Source organism: Quercus lobata, chromosome 1, assembly GCF_001633185.2.
Source record: "Quercus lobata isolate SW786 chromosome 1, ValleyOak3.0 Primary Assembly, whole genome shotgun sequence".
Lineage (NCBI taxonomy): Eukaryota > Viridiplantae > Streptophyta > Magnoliopsida > Fagales > Fagaceae > Quercus > Quercus lobata.
In genome coordinates, this window is record NC_044904.1 from 20,725,299 (window position 1) to 20,744,858 (window position 19,560).

At 35.5% G+C, this 19,560-nt stretch overlaps 2 protein-coding genes across 6 annotated transcripts; one reads left to right on the forward strand and one right to left on the reverse strand.

The window, feature by feature from the left end:
- Positions 1 to 322: 322 nt before the first annotated feature.
- LOC115982841 (4-diphosphocytidyl-2-C-methyl-D-erythritol kinase, chloroplastic) lies at positions 323 to 8,813 on the forward strand. 2 transcript variants are annotated; one of them, XM_031105564.1, is made up of 12 exons: positions 323 to 725; positions 820 to 915; positions 1,232 to 1,300; positions 1,474 to 1,578; positions 1,665 to 1,721; positions 1,825 to 2,025; positions 3,103 to 3,195; positions 3,286 to 3,385; positions 4,264 to 4,363; positions 6,829 to 6,914; positions 7,828 to 7,939; positions 8,219 to 8,813. In XM_031105564.1, the coding sequence occupies exons 1-11, from the start codon at positions 537 to 539 to the stop codon at positions 7,926 to 7,928; spliced, it is 1,197 nt and encodes a 398-aa protein (XP_030961424.1). In that variant the 5' UTR covers positions 323 to 536; the 3' UTR covers positions 7,929 to 7,939; positions 8,219 to 8,813. The 2 variants fall into 2 exon arrangements, with proteins under 2 accessions (XP_030961424.1, XP_030961430.1); XM_031105570.1 differs by having other exon boundaries at positions 8,297 to 8,777.
- Positions 8,814 to 8,909: 96 nt separating this feature from the next.
- LOC115982814 lies at positions 8,910 to 17,651 on the reverse strand. Of its 4 annotated transcripts, none has more exons than XM_031105548.1 (4): positions 17,444 to 17,651; positions 15,998 to 16,098; positions 15,758 to 15,879; positions 8,910 to 11,093 (listed from the first exon to the last, which is right to left on the reverse strand). In XM_031105548.1, the coding sequence occupies exon 4, from the start codon at positions 11,070 to 11,072 to the stop codon at positions 9,093 to 9,095; it is 1,980 nt and encodes a 659-aa protein (XP_030961408.1). In that variant the 5' UTR covers positions 11,073 to 11,093; positions 15,758 to 15,879; positions 15,998 to 16,098; positions 17,444 to 17,651; the 3' UTR covers positions 8,910 to 9,092. The 4 variants fall into 4 exon arrangements, with proteins under 4 accessions (XP_030961408.1, XP_030961401.1, XP_030961397.1 ...); XM_031105541.1 differs by having other exon boundaries at positions 15,976 to 16,098; XM_031105537.1 differs by lacking the exons at positions 15,758 to 15,879; positions 15,998 to 16,098.
- Between the last annotated feature and the right edge of the window lie 1,909 nt (positions 17,652 to 19,560).

Genomic DNA, 19,560 nt, shown 5'->3' on the forward strand with positions numbered 1-19,560 from the left:
TTTCAGAATTTTGTGTTTCATATACACACAATGTATAATATCACCGCACATTAGAGCAATCACATCAATGATTATATAACAGAAAAATAATCACATTTTAGCCCAAAATTCACCTGTATTAGGTCATATAAAGTTAGGTAAAAATACATCGTTGCTGCTTACTGCAACCAACACCCACAACATGCTAGATATCTACTCCTTTCACAAAACCCATCACTACTAAACCCCAGTGCACAGCAACTCACAATAAAAGCCCAAAGAAGAAGCCCAATTAGAAGACCCGTTTTGTCCCCAAAAAAACAGCCCTACACGACATGAACCAACCACCATGTGATGTGAGAGTGAAGAGGACAAGGATGAAGAACAGAAAGATTAGTGTAAACTAAAGAGATTGATACCTTATTTATTCCTTCCCTGTTCAAATTTCGGTCTTTAAAAAAGTCAAAAAAAATACGTACTGATTACTTGAGCTCTTAAATGCACAACTCCAACTAGAGAGGCCTTACCTTACTTACCCTCACAGCCCAGTCCCATCCATGGCTTCCTCTCATTTCCTCTGTAGTCACCATGTCTTCCTCCCTTCTTACAATTCCTTCAAGAAGAGCCAGAGCCATCTCTCTTTATTTAAGCCAAATGGGTCATCTTCTTTTCACTCTAACTCACAGTTCAAAAGGATCAGAGCCATGGCTTCTGATTCAAACACTCCCACAAGAAGACAAGTAGAGGTGTTTTCTTTCATCACTATTGTTATCATGCTTTCATTAAAGTTTTTTTTTTTTTTTTTTTATTAAATTGTGGGTTAGTTGCTGGGGTAATTAGGTAGTATATAATCCTGAAGAAAGGATAAACAAGTTAGCAGATGAAGTGGACAAGGAGGCACCCCTTTCAAGGTTGACTCTCTTCTCACCTTGCAAGGTAATCACCTTCCATTGCTTTGAGTTGAAGTTTTGAGGCATTTCGGTTTCAGTAAACTTAGCTACAGTTCTTTAGATGTTAAAACTTAGGTGCCCAATTAAATTCAATCATGAGGTTGTGTTATCCAATACAACAAAGCCAGTGTTATCTTTTTCGAAGACAATTAAGTTCAACCCAGGGTTCATTGGTCTATGCAACCACATGGTTGAATATGGTAGCCTATGTATGTGCTAAGGTACAACACCTAAGAAACTGTTCTAAGTTTTGTGCTTCTCAATTTATATGTTGAATTTAGTGGTCTATGTATGTGCTTCAGGTTAATGTTTTCCTAAGAATAACCAACAAGAGGGAAGATGGTTTTCATGATTTGGCATCTCTTTTTCATGTAAGTTAAAGCTATTAGTTGCTTAAATGCTCTTCCGAGAATAATAATAATAATAAGTTTAATTTACACTCATTTTTATTGCAAATTTATGTTGATGGCTTCAATTGTATTTTTCACAATTTTATGGCCTGTTATTCCATAAAACTCACATTTTTTCCCTTTTCTTCCCCCAGGTTATAAGTCTAGGAGATATACTGAAGTTCTCTTTGTCACCATCTAAAACTAAGGATAGTTTGTCAACTAATGTGTCTGGAGTTCCCCTTGATGATAGAAATTTGGTAAAGCATAAACTTACACTGTGTCTTTTAATATTCTCCTGTTCTTAATCTTGCAAATATTATGCAATGGAACTTTCATTTTGCAGATTATTAAGGCCCTTAACCTTTACAGGAAGAAGACTGGCAGTGAAAAATTCTTTTGGGTAAGGAACAATTTACTTGATTCTTAAATATTTTGGCTATAGGTCTGAACATTTGTTTGTATATTGCATGTATGTATAATTCCCATCCAAAAACTGTTGTCAGATTCATCTTGACAAAAAGGTGCCAACTGGGGCAGGGCTTGGTGGTGGAAGCAGCAATGCTGCAACTGCACTGTGGGCAGCTAATCAGTTTAATGGTTGTCTTGCTACTGAGAAGGAACTCCAAGAATGGTCCAGTGAGATTGGTTCTGATGTTCCCTTCTTTTTTTCTCAAGGAGCAGCATATTGTACTGGTCAAGGCGAGGTATGTCTTTATTTCATAAAAGTGCAGTTCAAAGATGTTAGTCTTTTTTCTTATCATATTCCTATCAAGCCCTGTGATTTCAGTCTTCATTAATGTGTAAGGACACACTAGGCTATCCTCAAAAGCCTTATGATTTCAGTTCTCTTCCTCTGGTGACTGTTAGCTTTGAGTTGAATATGATTGTATAAAGGACTTCGTTAGGAGTCAAATATTGGAAATTATGTATTCTAAGAAAGTCTTAGGGTTTTACTTAATACCTCTGTTCTAGATGGATGCATCATCAAATTATTGAATCAATCAGGACATCTGTTCCTCTTTAGAGAAAGCAATTCTTATATTTGTACACTGCGAGTTCTGTACACTGCTTTTAGAGAGCTAAAACTCCATTCTCTTATTTGTATTCTCTGGCATGTCTCTACTTTTATAATTTATACTATCGTTGCACTACTTATTCCTACATAAGGGCTTGGCTAAGTACACTTTACATCACTGAATAAAAATCATTCTTTATTTATTCTCTTCTGTTACAGTTTGGTTAGGGATCCTGTCCTTTAAATTTCGGAAGATTAATACCTGGAAGTCTAGCTCTTCCTTGCGTTCATGCTGTTTCAAATAATCCTCTTTTAGAGGTTCTAGGATGGGTTGCTGTATAGAAATTAAACCCATGGAATGCCAATTTTAGAGGGAGCACTGTTGGTTTTATCATAACTTTAGTCAATTTGGTACCACACCTTTGCAAGATTTTTTTTTTTTTTTTAAAGTTATGTAATAAACACATGTTAATATTATTTTAGCTATTAAAGGCAAATTTTGTGCCTCATGAAAAACCTTTATCTAAATTGAATGTTCTTGTGATCACACCACCAGACATTGTCAGATCATCTTGTCATGGACAAAAAGGGAAACTCTTGACCTTTTTCGGGGAAAAAAATCTGGATTGCTTCTTGCCCCGAGCCACATGAACACAAACAAATTACAAAAGGAACTTGAAATGTATATTTTATTACTGGACTTGCTTGAATGTGAATTTCATAGTCTGCTGCATTTCCCTCTAAATATTTACTTCGTTTTATCCAGGTTGTTCAGAATATTCCCCCACCAGTACCTCTTGACATTCCAATGGTTCTTATAAAGCCCCAGCAGGCATGTTCCACGGCTGAAGTTTACAAGGTAGTGCAGATTTGAAAGTAATCAAGAAATTACAATTTGCACTTATTTTATACAGTCATAAATTTTCTAAGACAAGCGTTGATGTTTCAGTGCCTTCGGTTGGATCAAACTAGCAAGGTTGATCCTTTAACATTGCTGGAGAAGATCTCAACAAACGGAATATCTCAAGATGTTTGTATAAATGATTTGGGTATGCATGACTTCTGTTTGCTTCCCCCCCCCCCACACCTCCCCTCTTTTTTTGTTCCTTTCTTTTCCCTTTACATTTCCTCCTGCCTTGTATAAATTTACCTTCCTTGCTCCATTGAATAAATTCAGTTTAGGCTTCTAATTTGGCTCATTTAGGGACCAGTTATACTTTGAAATATTTAAGTATATAGGCTTGTACGTCAAAACAATCCTTCTGCCTTTTTGATCACATCAAAGTGGTTGTGATTGTTATAAACGTACCTATCCCAGATTCAGCTGAAGTAGGTTCTGATAGTATCACAATAAGGTCTGAATTTAGGATGTTGTTACTATTGTTTTTCTTATTTATTTATTTATTTATAGTTTTTACAACCTTTTCTTCTTGTTTAATATTGATGCAATATATATGAGATTTAGAGAATAAACAATTTTAAGAACAAATGCCTGAGAACTAATTCTACTTATCAAATTAGCAAGAACACTGCATTTTACCCCTAAAAGAAAGGGAGAGAAAAAGCCAAAAATGTTGGCTGAAATTCTATTCAATAGTTCTCCAAAGCTGCTGTTACAAGTTCCACAAATCTTTAAATAAGAAAAAAAAATGTTTCCCTTGCAAATAAACCATCACTACCTCATATTCGGATTCAATCCAAAGGCTCTACATCTGTCTTGAAATTGTCACATGACTTATTACATAAAAGACTAAAGTAGCAAACATATTAAGTTTAAGAGACAAAGCAGCAACAAAAATAAAAATAAAAGATTGATCACACAAGCTAACTTATGGATGTCTAGGCTTCCTTGTAGTGTTCCTCTTTAGATGTTCAAGTTGCAATTTCCTCTTCAACAAGCTTTGATCAAATATGTGTTTCTTTGCAGAACCTCCCGCATTTGAAGTTCTCCCATCTCTTAGAAGATTAAAACAGCGTGTGAATGCAGCTAGTCGTGGACAATATGATGCTGTTTTTATGTCTGGGAGGTAAAAATTTGGCATACCTATATAGATCTTCATTTCCAGTCCCACAATTAGCATTATTTTGAGAAATGTTGTGTGTGTGAGTGAGAGAGAGAGTTTTGTTTTGTTCATACTAAAATAAGATTGATAATCTTGCACTCAAAAAAATGAGATATATTATGGCTTTGTCATTGATAAGTAACATTGTTCTTACTATTCTATCACTATAATTTCCTTGAGATATGTAAGAGTAGAAAACTTGTGGTCGCAATGATAATTTTAAGTCTCAAACTACTTCCATAGAAGCCCACAAGAAAACAATACAGAATAAAGTCTTAAATCCTGTCAATCACTCACATTATTTTCAACAGCATCTATAATTTAAGTTATAGACTAAGAAGCATGGACACTAACACAACACAATGTGAGACACAACGATACAGCAATTCATGAAAAAATAGGACATGACGCATCAAGGGCGTGGCAAATAATTAACAACTATGAAGTCTTGGTCCCAAAAATTTTGGGGACGTGACAGTTAATAAATAAACAAATATCTTGCTATATATTTTTAGATATTTTATGTTCAGTTCATTTTAGGTTTTAGAAGTAAGCAAAATGGCCATCAAAATATTTGAAAACATATCTGAAAGAGTTTTAAAACTAAAAATAGATAGTGATGCAGCGAAAGGGTTGTAAAGAAATGTGTGTAGAGATTTGAAAAGAAAGAGCATAACCGACCCTAACCACCTAAGGCTACTTGGAATCACCAATAAGCTAGAGAGGAAAATATCAATTCAATTTTATTCATCAAATTAAACATGCCAATAATGTTTCCTCTAGGATCTATAAATAGGGTTCCAAATTACGTAAAATAAGTAAGGAAAATCAAATCATACTTAAAATAGCAATCAAATCCCCTTAAGATCCTCAAAATAAATTCCAATCCCATAATCTCGACCAAGGGAGTCTGTTATCTTTAATCTAGTTTCTGCACCAAGTCTCCCAGGGTGGGAGAGACTCGACCCCATTGAGTATATGTATAAGAACTCTTGCAAGTCAGGGTCTAGCTACTGCAATTATGTCGTGAATGGTGACTAAGTTCGTCATCAGTACATACAGAGGGTTAAGGCTCAGGTTTATGGGTTGAGGTTAGGTGGTTGGAGTCACAGGGTGAATTCATGCCAGATTGCCAGCATTGGTGACTGTTATAGATTTCTTTTATGCCTTTGATACCATGTTCTTGAGAAGTGTGTTTAGGGTTCATTAATTTACCCTGACATACATATATGTTATTTATATGTGGGAAATTGCGCTAATATCACAATATTACCCCTATTACATACATTCTTATAACAAACCTTTTTTGGGTAAATAACAAACTTTATCCTTAAATGTAATGGAAACTATTTCAAAAGTTTTCTAGCTCCATGGTCCCTGAACCCCCTATGTTATTACGCCCCTGTGGACGTCAATAGGTTGTTCCATGGCACCAACTTCCCCACATACCACAAAAATATTGTACTTGGATTTAAGCTCAAGCATTGGTTCCTGCTCAGTTACCAATGCCTTTTGAATCCTCATCCACACCACAGTATTGTTATTAGTAAAGAATTCCCAACTGGTTATCACTGGGTTTCAACTCCCATCTTGAAAGTGTCTAACAATCCTTGGATTTCAATGCAACATACCTCCAATCCATTCCAAATAATCTGCAACTATTGATCTCTTATTTACAGCTATAGAAGTGATTTAGGAAGAAGTTTTTCACAGGGGCCTCCCTGCAAGCCTGTAAAAAAAGAACTTCCTCTCATTCCCACCTGAACCAAATGTTTTCAACAAATTCAGCCTACCTACTTCTAATGACTTTCAGTATACTAACCATGTACTCCTTACCCTACTTGTAGTCCACCCTGCCCTCCCTTCCCCATACTTCCAGTGCACCACCCTCCTCGAAAGGCTAATCATGGGCCTTCATAATAGAGCCTTCCTGGGGACAACCAATGTAGGAGAGCAAAGTTCTCCTGCTTAACTAAGTGATATTCCTTTGTTGAATGCACAGTTAAGTACCTCTCATATCCCATATTTTGTCCCACTACATATTTCCAACTTGCATAATTTGTTTTTTTCCCCTACTTCTTTTGGCTGTTCATTTGAAGATTTCTTGTGGCAAAGTGAGCTATTGACTGCACATGCTTCTATATCTGTCATTCAGCCCCAGTCAAAATGTTATGCTGAAAAAAAAATACAAAAAAAAAAAAGGAGAAGATTGTTTTGTTTAAAATTTTCAAGTAATCATCTGTGTCATTGAATAATTTATTAGATCTTTATTGTATTTATTTTTGTCATTGCTTTTGTATATGTAGCTCACAGAAAGAATATTGCACGTCAATGAGTTGAAGTCTTGCATTTAGAAAAGCAGATGTTGACATTTTCATCTTCTTTATTATCACAAACTCATTTTACCTTTTTGCATTATATTGATGCAGTGGAAGCACCATTGTTGGAATTGGTTCCCCAGATCCTCCACAATTTGTATATGATGATGAAGAATATCATGATGTGTTTTTGTCAGGTGAGCCTTGGAAAAGAATGCCTCATAGTTGAACACTTGTCTTAAAAATATTTTTATAGCCTTAAGTCAATGCCTAACTTCTATGAAGTACAAAAATTCATCTAAAATTTGTTTTATTAAATCATTTTGGGGAATATACTCAAGCTACCACATCAGTTATAGGATTCATCTTAGGTTGTTGAGTTTCATATAAATGAGGGTAGATTTATTTGAAATCCAATTAGATGAGTTTTTTATCCCAGGATCTGGACTTGTATATGCATTTATATTTGGGTCAAAAATGTAACATGGGTTGAACTTTGACATAGTGATGTGATGATCCAGATTATTAACTATGAACACAATCAATCCTACTGTGATTGGTGAAAGCAATTTATTCTTTTAACTTTTTTCCCTTTTTCTTTTGTGTGTTTGTGCAATCGTACATGGTTTCTCATGTATACTCTCAGATCCGTTCTGTTTCGAACCTCAGTTAAATTTTTAGCGGGGTTACTGAAATCTGCTTGCTTGTTTGATAGAATAATGGCAATGCCTCTTCATGGCATGATACAGCAGGCTTTAATTAGTTGTATGCTGGTGTCAACAATGTAATGACTCATACACTAACATCCCAATTGTTACAATATTTTAAGAGGTCCATTTATTTCTCAAGGAAAGATGTGAGAGGGAAGTGTATTGTTACAATGTACATTTACACTCAAATTAGAAAAGACAACTGCTGAAACGGAAAGTTGTCACTTCCTGGGCAGGTTGTTAAATCAGAGTTCCCGATAGACTTAAATAGTATGTGCAATTCCCAATGTTTATGGTTAACAAAATTGAACCAATATCCTACAATTTCCCTTCCCTCTCCAGTTGTTTATATTCTTGCTTAAGAAGATGGTACTTAATTCAGTGTTCTTTTTAAATGCAGAGGCAAACTTTCTCACTCGTGAAGTAAATCAATGGTACAGAGAACCTGCATCAACAAGTGCTAGTACCTCACCCTCCAATTTTTCCCAGTCGATTGAGTAAACAACCTTTTTGTAAGATGAGAAGAAAATCATGATATTTGTACCAATTAATAATGCAAAACTCTAATTTATGCTTGCCTATGTTCTGTAAATATTATTTGGCTAAAAATGATCTTGATCATGCATGAGTGGTAACAGTAAATGTTTGAACCGTGCTTTGGTCAGCTTGTATAAAGGCATATCAAAATTCAGTAGCGGTTGCATTCCTGTATTTTTTTCTCTTTTCTTTTTCTCTTTCACAATGTAGTTTCTAATGCCGTACTTTTTTTTCTTATTATTTTGTTTGGTTAGTAATTTGCTCTCCACTCAAAAGGCACCTAAGGCTGACAATTTCTCTGAACTCCACAAAAATTCCACAAATGCTTCCAGGTCGAGTGGCATGGATGATGGAACAGATGATGAGAGACCGTTGTTGAAATAGGGACACAAGAAGGTGAAAGAGCAGACTCCAGAGGTGCTTTTATTTCTGAGCTGATTCTAGTTCGTCAAAGGTCAAGTGGGCATGTACCAAGACTGGCAATGTAATTGCTGCATACAGGGGTATGTGGCGTCAAAAAGAAAAAGGCTTGTGCTCAAGGATCATGCGTAATGCACATGATCAGGTGAACAATGCACATGATCAGGTGAACCTTAGAGCTTAGATGCTTGTTCCTTTCTTTTTGCTGCCACATACCCCTGTATGTCTGTATGTGGCAATTGCTGCTTACTCCCTAATCAATATTAGTATTAGTGAGGATGTGTACTTGGGATGTTCAACATCATTTCAGTTTTTTTTTGTTTGATAGGACCATCTGTTCAGTTTTTTATCCATTAATCGGGAATCGTGCGTAAGCCTCCATTTAAGGTTTTATTATGGCTATAAGAGAGATTTAACGTCAGTTCTAGATACTGAAACTGCTTACGTTTTTTTTTATTTTTTTTTTAACGGGTTTAAGCTCTCTCTCTTTCTCTCTCGTTTGTTTTAAACAATGGCAAGGGAAAATAAAATCAAGCAAATGATGCTTTGATGTTTTCTTTCACTAAAAGCTTATCCACCAACAATATAACAAACACCATAGCATCATAAGAACCAACAATGATCAAATCCACGCACATATTTTTTTGGGGTCTTCCTTTTTCTTTTTCTTTTTCCATTTTATTCATTAAAACCCTTTCCCCTCACCCATTACAGAGACGGAGAAGAAACAAACCGTCTGGATAAACTAAAAATATCTTTCCCTTCAAAGGGGGAACTCCACTCCCTAGAACCAGAAGCAGATGTATCAGATGTGACCACTCCACTGTCCTGCAACCCTGCTATTGACACACCATTTGTGATAGGCACTGATCTCATGGCTGGCTGAGCACTAATTCCTGAAGTATTTGAATCATATATGTGGGAAGTATTTGAATCATATATGTGGGTATTGTTCCTCGTAAAAGAAGGCATCCCTAGCCACAACCCATTCGGACCTGGAGAAGACAAACCTCTATCCAAAGTCCAATCTATGCTTGAGTAATCCAGGTGCGACATTGAGCCACCAGTGCTCCAGTCTACCGGAGAAGATGCCCCTGAAGAGCCAGTTGAACCCAACCCAGAGAAGAGTCCAAGGGATGAAGCAGCGGCAAGTGTAGGAGATGCACCTGTTCTACTCCATAAACCATTCCCTCGGCTGGATACTGGGGAATCTCCTGGGTTACTGCTGGGAATATACTGTTGCTGTTGCTTATATTGAAGTTGGTGGTACATCTGATTTGAGCTCAGATTGTTTGGACTAAGACTTCTAGTGCTAGGAATTTGCTGCAAAAAGCCATTGGGTTTCATAACTTCGACACCATTAGTAGGATACCAACTGGCAGCTGTTCCAGGAGGTGATGAGCTCATGCTAGTGGTTGGAATCTGCTTTGTATTGAGAGGTTGTGGCCGCTGCATCATTTTAACTGGTTCCCTCACTGTTCCAGGCTGAAGATTCTTGAATTCATTTCCAATGGCCAAATAGCGGGGTTCTGTCTTGGCTGGCGGAGTCGACACCTGCAATGGCGATGCCAAAGAATAGGAAGCTGAAGGATTTAATCCACCATTTGGCCACCTTTTCTCTGCTGGCATCGCAATTTGTTGGGGTTTTCCCCAATCCAACTTCGGTTGACTTCTCTTCAAAAGCTGCTGCACATTTTTGTTCCCAGGTTCTGAAGACCCTACAACCATAACTGCAGCTTTTGTGTAGTTGAAATCCTTATCATCTCTTTTCTGTTGTATTGTAGGAAGATTTGGTTTCATTTGTAGTCTCATGTTACCAGCAGCAACTGAAAACTTGCCATTAGTAAGAGTAGGAGGATCACCAGTTTCTTCTGGTTTAGGTGGAGCGGATGGTGGATCTTCCTTCATTGCTTCTAAAGTTTCTGCCGCCTTGTCAAGATCACCCTCACAGGTAACAACAGCTCTTTCAACTTCCTGCTTTGAGCACTTGTACCTTGTTTCCAAATCTGTAATCCGAGCAAGCTCTTCTGATATGTCAATTTTCAGATTACTCCCAGCAAGGTTTTGATCCCTATGATTTTCTGTTTCTTCACCACCTTCAAACAGCCAATTTACTGATTGCTCTACTTTACCTTCATTCAATATGAGGGCCATTGTTGCCCTCTCGTGTGGAAATCCCATTATCACAAGCTGTTGAGCAAGTGCTTCAAGCTTTCTGGACATGAGATAGCCACTGCAACGTTCATGCAATTCCTGAGCTCGCCTCTCCTTTTGACGCTGATGCTTCCTTTCGTTCTTCTGGCGGATTTTCTCTCGTTTGTCACCATCAGCACCTGGTATTGTTTCTTGCCGGATGGGAAGATTTGATGATTTTTCTTTATGGTCTTCTGACTCGCCAGACCAGCTACCATTATTGGAGACAGAGTCATACTCAACCCCAGCTACAAGCAAGCCTCCAGGATGCTCATCTGTCTCATCTATGTTCCCAAAGCGACCATTAGTGTGAAGAGGTGAAGCTGAGGATGTTGGTGACATTTCAAGGTTGTGGAATGTTCCCAAAAGTGGATTGTATGCACTAGCTGGGATACCACTACCTGCATTAGCAGGTACCGAAGACTTTGCAGAAGGCTTCTGGGGTTCCTTGCTGGCCTTTTTGTCCTTGGACTTAGATCTGGAAGCTGGAGACATCTAAGTAAAACAAAAATATTCCTGCAATGGTCAAGAAAATAATTTATTATGAAGCAAATTTTACAAATTTATAAATTACTTGCTTCAAAGTTCTTACAGTACCAACAAGATTCATGACATTAGTGCAGTGTGTGTGAGGGAGACGATGCCGAGGACGAAGTCGGGGGAATCAAGAAGGTGCCATATATCAAATTATATAATTTCTTTCTCTTCTATTGATACTGAACCATATATCCACATCGGCATGAATACATTATAAAAGCATCCATACAAAATCAATACTTGCATATGAAAGAAAATAATTCTGAAAAGTACCTTCATTCATGAGTAAGTAGTCTCACTCCAAAAACAAAACAAAACAATTTAAAACCAGTAATGATTTTTTCCCCTTTTGGTCAGAGTTGTAACGAACCTGAACTCTCCAAAAAAAGACAAATTTCTTCCATGACATAACATTGAATCTTATCTAGACTTATTTGAAGGGGAAAAAATAATTAAGTTTCATAAGAGAGAAGTCCCCTAAAAAGGGGACATTCCCCTGCTGCATTGACACAACACAGGTATTATCAGTTTTTTTTATAGGTAATTGAAGAATTTAATTGAATTATTAAAAACAGTATACACCCCATGTAGACAGGGAGTGTGCTAGGGACGCTAAAAGTATCGTCGAAAATTACATAAATCCAGAAATTCCTTCAATAGAAAAGGAGTTTCCAATCAATGCAGCCATCCAATCATACATGAAGCATTGAAAAATCAGTTTTAACTCTAACCGCAAACTCTTAATCCCTTCAAAGGTATGTTGGTTTCATTCTCTCCAAATAGTCCACATGAGGCATCATGGAATTTCCCCCAAGTCTGCAAAACGATGTCTGCCAAAACTGCCTTTCCAACAACCCAACAAATCCACTGCCCTCTTAGGCATAACCCACTGGAGTCCATACAATTAAAACACCAATAACCATAGGCTTTGCACATAATCACCATGAAAAAGCAAATGGTCTATAAACTCCCCATTGTTCTTACACTGTTAAACATGCAACACCACTCTACAATACAAATACTTCTCTTTAGCAAGTTATCCATGGTATGAATGTTTCCACTAGCAGCTGTCCACATGAAGAAAGCTACTTTGGTAGGAACATTAACACTCCAAATGCTTTTCCATGGGAGAAAAATGAGGGTTTTCAAGAGCCTTGTAATAAAACCCCAAACATATTGCTCCTAGTGGGAACACATCCAGTCTTCCCCACCCCTAGTAATTTTAGTGGAATAGGGAAGGCTAAGAAAGGATTGTAAAAATGACAACTCCCAATCATGGACAACTCTAGTGAACATATTGTCCCAATGAATAGCTCCACTAGTCCATCTGGCCTACCACAGAAGCCTCCTCATCTTGGGCTATTCAAATCGCTCAAGAAGAGCCTCATTAAGAATCCCCTCCCCACACCATGGATCATGCCAAAATACAAAAACAATTGCTCATTTCAAACTTGATTAGTTTAGGAAATCTGTCCCAACCATTGCAAATATGTTTCCAAAGGGACACACCATAGGGTTCATTGGTTACCCCCGAAACACAGCTGCCTCACTCAAACCCAAATTTTTTTTTATCTATCAAAGTTCTCAATAATGTGTCTTTTTCCATGGCATAATGCCAAAGCCACTTCCCAAACAAAGCACTATTAGGACATCCAAAACTTCTAATGCAACTTCCATATTGAATTGGCTCACAAACTATCTTCCAATTTACCAAGTGAAACTTAACATCATCTCCTATCCACCCAACAAAAAATCTCTTTGTAATTTCTCTAAGCAGCTAGCAATGCTAACAGGTATAGAAAATATGTGGGCAAAATTGAGAGCGTACTCTTCATTAAGGTGATTCTATCTCCTTCTGACAAGTAAAGCTCCTTCAATCCTTCTAACTTCTGTTCCCAAATCACTTTGGACTTGTTTTTTTTTTTTTTTTTTTGATAGGTAAACAGTAATCTATTATAAATGAGTAAAAAAGGAAAAGTACAAGTTGTTCATGATGATGAACAAAAAGAAATAAAAGAACAAACAGCACAACAAAAAGAGAAATCAGGAAACTAAGCTAAGGGAAGCCATAAACAACAACCCCAAGCATTTCGTAGGCAGAGCAGATATCTTGCACCCATTAATGTGAGCCCAAACTGCTATCTCTAGAACCTCTCCAATTGGGATCATCTGAATTTGCTTAAATTAATCTTTAAACCAGATATGGCTTCAAAACACAACAAAGCAAAATTCAAATGGCGAAGTTATTCTATATCATTCCCACAAAATACCAAAGTATCATCCACAAATAAAAGATTTGAAATCATCAGCAACTCAATTGTCCTTCCAGCCACTCTAAAATCCTGAATACACTGCCCATCTACTGCCTTTGTTACCATTATCAATTATTTTCCGATTAGCATTATAGTTGTTCAGAGATAAGTACCTTTTACAATATAATAGTTTATCACAACTAGACCTAATACTGCAAACAGCCTTTATGTTTCACAGAATTTCAGCTGTCCATAAATTATACTGCTTCCCACTTCATGCTTTAATATGAATCAAACATATCTTGCAAATTTTGTGAAGTACATAATTTGATCAATGCCCAACAGATTAGCTTCCTCATGCTTAGCTGGATTAATCAAATTAACAAGATGGAAAGTATACTAACATGCCATGCACTATTAAGATAACACAAGCTATGATGAACTTTCAAACAAAGAATGAGAACTTGCGTTACCCAAATTTAAAAACCATAATACTGAAGCATTTTGCCTAAACTATGTTTTAAGAATTACAGAAAAATAAGTAGATGAATTCCAAATTGTAGAAATAGCCTTTCAATGTCTTTTTTTATCAGTAAGTTACACACGATCTCAGTGGGTCTTGAACACACGATCTCAGTGGGTCTTGAACCCACGACCTCAACCTCCATCCCATTATAATGGGAGAAGGAAGTGCCAGTGGAGCTATTCATTGGCCAAAAAAATATCCTTTCAGTATCTATAACTCATTTATCAACTTCTGTGGAAAAGGATCACCTTTTTAATGATAAAATAGCATATAACAAATGGGTAAAATATTTTCTAAAGGCACTAAAGAAGCAAGAACATAGTGATACACTGAGGTCGCAAAGGCTAAAAGAGAATAGTTTGTTGTGGTCCCAACTCCCAAGGGAAGGAGAGAGGGAAGATTTAAACCAATGACCTCCACTAATAAAGAAAAGTATAAAAGAGCATCCTATGATACTACTAAAAATAGGGGCAATTATCTTGCTAAAATTTTCATGGTGCAAGGACATTCAAAGTATAACCCATTGAAAATTAATTACCGAAGTCTCTATTTGCAGACCCTAACATAGTAAGGAACATAAAAAGGGAAACAATAAATCAACGCTGCCTGTCTTCATATTAACCACTGATCAAAACGCATTTGCTCTCAAAATATTTTTATTCCATCTAATCTATTGATAAACTAGTCCATGTAAAATGTGTGCGCACATGTGTGTGTGAAGAGAGAGAGAGAGCTATAAAAAAACTAGCAATCAGAAAGAGAGATATAAAGTTGAAAATTATTAACATAAATGTCAAATCAATCTACTACGGTACAACCACTCAGACTAATTTCCATAAGTCAACAATCAGACATAGCTCTATTTATATTCTTTATTGGTATGATTAACCAAATAGACCAACAACCCCTGCATAAACAGTTGTTCTAAAATTATCTATAATTGGAAAGATTAGGCTAAGACCTAAACCCCACACCTTTATAAATAAGAACCTTCAAAAATATTTGTCACATAATAATTAACTTCTTAAATTCTTATTCCATGCTTAGGGATACATACGAAGATTTACACAAGTCTTCTCTAGTAAAATCCTCTAGTCAACAAAGCAGCATAATTTTCATTCCTGGGAGTCAGGCCAGAACATGTTTTAAGAAGTAGTTTTACTTGCTAACCATTTAAGGTAATTGAGACCCAACAAGCTCTAACTCAAATGGCAACCCCTCCCCTTGCAAGTACAGGGTGAAGGGTGATGTAGAAAATTCCAAACCCACAAGTGCATAAGGTAATTGAGCATCCATTTGAAAAAAAAAAAAAAAAAAAAATAGTAATCTCAAAATACTCACCATCATGTCTGCTTTAAGATGGACATACAACACATGCAATACAGGTATGGTCTACAGCAACTGCTAACTAAATTCAAAGAAACAAGTCACAGTTCTAAGTGAGCATTTCTTAACCTGAAGTGTTACTCTTCTTGAGGTCTAATATGTTGTTCATGTTTCATTAAATCAACTCCCCAAAAGCATCAGGGCAACTTGTGTGTTTGGATCAGTGTAATTTTGTTAGCTTATTTTTGTTTAAAAAATTGGCTGTGTAAAATACCTAGCCCAAATAAGCTCATCCAAACATAATGATGCCCAAGTTGGTGAAATTTTGATTAATCATGTTATGATAAAATTGTGATACACAACTTTGATCAATAGCATGGCAATGCTCAAATATGTAAAAAGCAGGGTCCAAATACCATAAGAGGGTACCATCAGTACTAAGAACTCAACATACACAAACTTGTGAACACCCAGCCACATACATACACAGACTTCTCACACTAATCTATAAAAATCAGAAATCTCAGACCAACACTCACATGGCCTGACTAGTTGCTGATGTTTCCTCTTCCACCATAAATTTGTAACTGACAATCAAATACTCCATCCAAGTGGTCAAAATCTTCTTGTGGCTGCTCATTACCAGTAAAAGCAGCAACCTCTATGGACCGTTGACCAGGTCATGAAAAGGAACATTTCCAAATTAGGTATGACAAAAATAAACTAGGGTCATCATCAAAGTAACAGAATCCCATACCTTCAACAACTAATATACAGACCTCATAGCATCTGCTTTCAGTGTCTGCCAAGCATTACATTGGTTGAAATAAAAGTTTCAGCATACTCCACTTGTGTGAACAACCAGACATACTTAACACACCTTAAACAAGATATTATACGATTATTCACTCATAAAACCACAGCTTGTTGCAGCAAGATGTTTGGAATTTCTGAGGATAGATTTTATAGCTTAGCCAACCATGGGTAAAAAAAATTGAAACAAAAAAGAAACGACATCAACTGAAAATTTTGACATGCAACATTACAAAAGCTGTTGATCAATCAAGGTGAGGGATAAGGTTAGCTACTTCAGGCTTAGGTAGCAATATTCATTACCCACACAAAAAATTATGTGCCATATAACCACATTTTGGGAAAAACTAAGATACCAACTCAGCAACTTTTGGATAAATTTTTCTAACAAAGAATTGAAAATGATAAATGCTACATCCACAACATTTTCACAACAATTTTACAATAAACCCTAGGTGGCAGGTTGTTACTGGTTCTAATTTGGGCCAACCACTTAAATTATTTTCTTGCCTACCAGTAATTGAACAAAAAATTGAAAATGATAAATGATACATCCACAACATTTTCGCAACAATTTTACAAGAAACCCTAAGTGGCAGGTTTTTTTTTTTTATATAAATCCTAGGTGGCAGGTTTTTACTGGTTCTAATTTCGGCTGACCACTTAAATTATTTTCTTGCCTACCAGTAATTGCCGGCTTACAACCTAGAATTTGTTGTGAAATTTTTGCGGTCGTAACATTACTCGTTGAAAATTTATTCTTACGCAAATAACATTCATGCCCTATAAAATATGTTTCCATAAATTCCTAAAAATCACTAACACTATAAAATACGACTTGAATCCTTTACTACCGAATCTGTGGCTTGCTACCAATATCAAGAACTTATAAAAAACCAATAATTGGAATTATATATCTAGGCTCGGAGTGATTGCCCGTTATTTTTATAAATAAGCAGAGTATGCACAATTGCAATATCCAGAATCATATTTATCACCAAAAAAAAAAAAATTTAACCAGAATGATAATAATTGAATAAAACAACACATGTTTGGTTATTTGGAGACATTGCCAAGAACATACAAGTGAGAATATGCAATGACTACTGAGTCTGTCCGAGTCGGCCAATTGAAGAAAAAGCTAAGAGTATTTCACGCAGGTAGATCCACAGGAACAATTGAAGTCAATTGTCAAAATCTCAAAGAAACAAAATCAAAGAATCGAACACAAGCAAAGCGGAAATTGAAAAAAAAAAAAAATTTAATAATAAATTCGAAATTTTCATTAATTCAATTAAATTAAACGACATGGAAAACGAATCGAAGAATTTACAATTTACAGAACGAGATCCAAAAAAAAAAAAAAAAAAAGCGATTTGGTGAGAGAGAGAGAGGGAAACGAAGCAACGAACCTGTGAGTTTGGTAGCAGATCGATGGAGGGATCGCGGTTCACTGGTTGAGAGCTTCTTCACACACAGAAAGAGCGAGAGCGAGAGCGAACGAGCGAGAGAGAGAGAAAGAGAGAGGGAGATAGGTATTTCGAGGCTCAAACTGCCCGTAATAGAATTAGGGTTTTTGAAAATAATAATAAAAAAAAGGAAAATGAAAAAAGAGAGATTTTGTGCTTGTCTGAAAATACGTACTGGTATGTCTTTTCACTTTTTATTCATATTGCCACGTCGCCTTTCCCCTTTTTTTTCCCCCACTTTTTTCTACTTTTTCTTTCTTTTTATATAATTTTTTTTTTTTGATAAATTTATTTTATTATTGTTCCAACAGATGACGCGTCCGTTAATAAATCATTTTAAGAAATTTTTTGTTCTACTCGAAAAAATATAAAAAAGTGAAGCTTGTATCTGTTGTCATTTTTGTATCCCATTCGTACTGCATTCAGTGCAAAATGGCACTGGACACAAGCGGTATTCTAGCTGTAAAAAAAATAATAAAATAAAAAACCAATTAATTTTTTTTCTTAATAAATTTCTAAAAATATTTGTTAAATCAATTCCTTTGAGACATCTGTTAATTTTTCCTTTTTTATTGTTTTATTGTTATCTATACTACTATTTAAGGTTTTTCATGTTTGGAGTTCAACTTTCAAATGCCAAAAATATCCCCATCTTAGTCATTTACAAGTTTTCAATTAACAGAATAAATATGTAAAATAAAATCCAAACTTTATCGACCCACTATTAGGGGCAACTCCACTTTTAAGTTAGGGTGGTTACGAGACCACCTGACTTGCAAAAAAATGTTTGTATATATATGTATGTATATATACACATCAAAAAAATTATATACTAAATTAACCTATTTTAACCACTACAACTTGAGAATTACAAAAATTTGAGTTCAACAAAAATAAGAGTAATGTTATATTCATAATATTTTCACAATAATTTCTCAACAAATCATATATAGTAAGTTGTTACTAATTATAATTTGAGCCTAATAGTGATATCACTTTTTCCCCCACCAATAACAGCTTACTACATAAGATTTGTTGTGAAAAATATTGTGGATGAAAACATTATTCCAAAAATAATTTTGGCCCCCTAAAACATAATCCTTAAACCTTTAAAAAAACCTTAAATAATAACAATAAAAATTAGCCCAAATAATAACAAAAATAACCCAAACAAAAACAAGACTAAACCGAACAAAAGTAAACAAATTATTCAACAAAAAACCTATTCAAAAACAAAATAAAAATCCATAATCATTCAAATTTGTAACTCATTTAACCCATTACCAAAAAAAAAAAATCTAATCCATAATCATTTTTTTTCTTTTAAAAAATATATATCAAGAGAAATACTGTGGTTATGAGTTCTTCATGGCGTTGCCGGAAATTATGCCCTCTTTAATGACAATTTGCTCTCTTTAACGACTCAATTCACATTTGTAGCAAATATCATCTCTCTCTCTCTCTCTCTCTCTCTATCTCTCTCTCTCTCTCTCTCTCCATTTTTTCTCTTTTCTACTATAATTTCAGACTCTCTCTCACTCTATTACTTTCATCTCAGTAGTCTCAGTTCCACTTTATCTTTTATCAATCATTTTTTTTAAAAATTTTATATTTGTTAGTAGAAAAATTGTATTACTTATTTTATTTGCATTTTTTTTTTTTTTGTGACATTAACCCACGTTTGCTTCGGTAATTTATAAGGCATTTTTGCCAATTAAGCTAATTTTACAACATATTAGTTATGTGACCACTTTTTGGAACTTGAGTCTCAAAGACTTGAGTTCCAATGTAAAGAACTTGAGTTTCTGAAACTCAAGTTCCACTAAAAACTTAAAAAAAAAATTCATCTCATGATTTTTTTTCCATGGAACTAGTCTTAGAGTTTTAAAAATGGTCACATAACTAATATGTTTCAATTTTTGTTAAATAACTAAAATGTTTGCATAATTAGTTTAACGGGCTAAAAAAACCAACAGTTTACAACTTTACATCCCAATATCCTCCTCATCTCTTAATCCTTCTTTGTGTTTGTTTACTGGGTCGAGTTTGCAAAGTCATCC

Bases quoted from the DNA above. Each gene is read 5' to 3' on its own strand.
- LOC115982841 (XM_031105564.1), top strand. From the start codon at position 537: ATGGCTTCCTCTCATTTCCTCTGTAGTCACCATGTCTTCCTCCCTTCT. The intron at 2,026-3,102 runs GTATGTCTTTAT...CGTTTTATCCAG, and splicing joins ATTGTACTGGTCAAGGCGAG to GTTGTTCAGAATATTCCCCC. The intron at 3,386-4,263 runs GTATGCATGACT...GTTTCTTTGCAG, and splicing joins TGTTTGTATAAATGATTTGG to AACCTCCCGCATTTGAAGTT.
- LOC115982814 (XM_031105537.1), bottom strand. From the start codon at position 11,072: ATGTCTCCAGCTTCCAGATCTAAGTCCAAGGACAAAAAGGCCAGCAAG.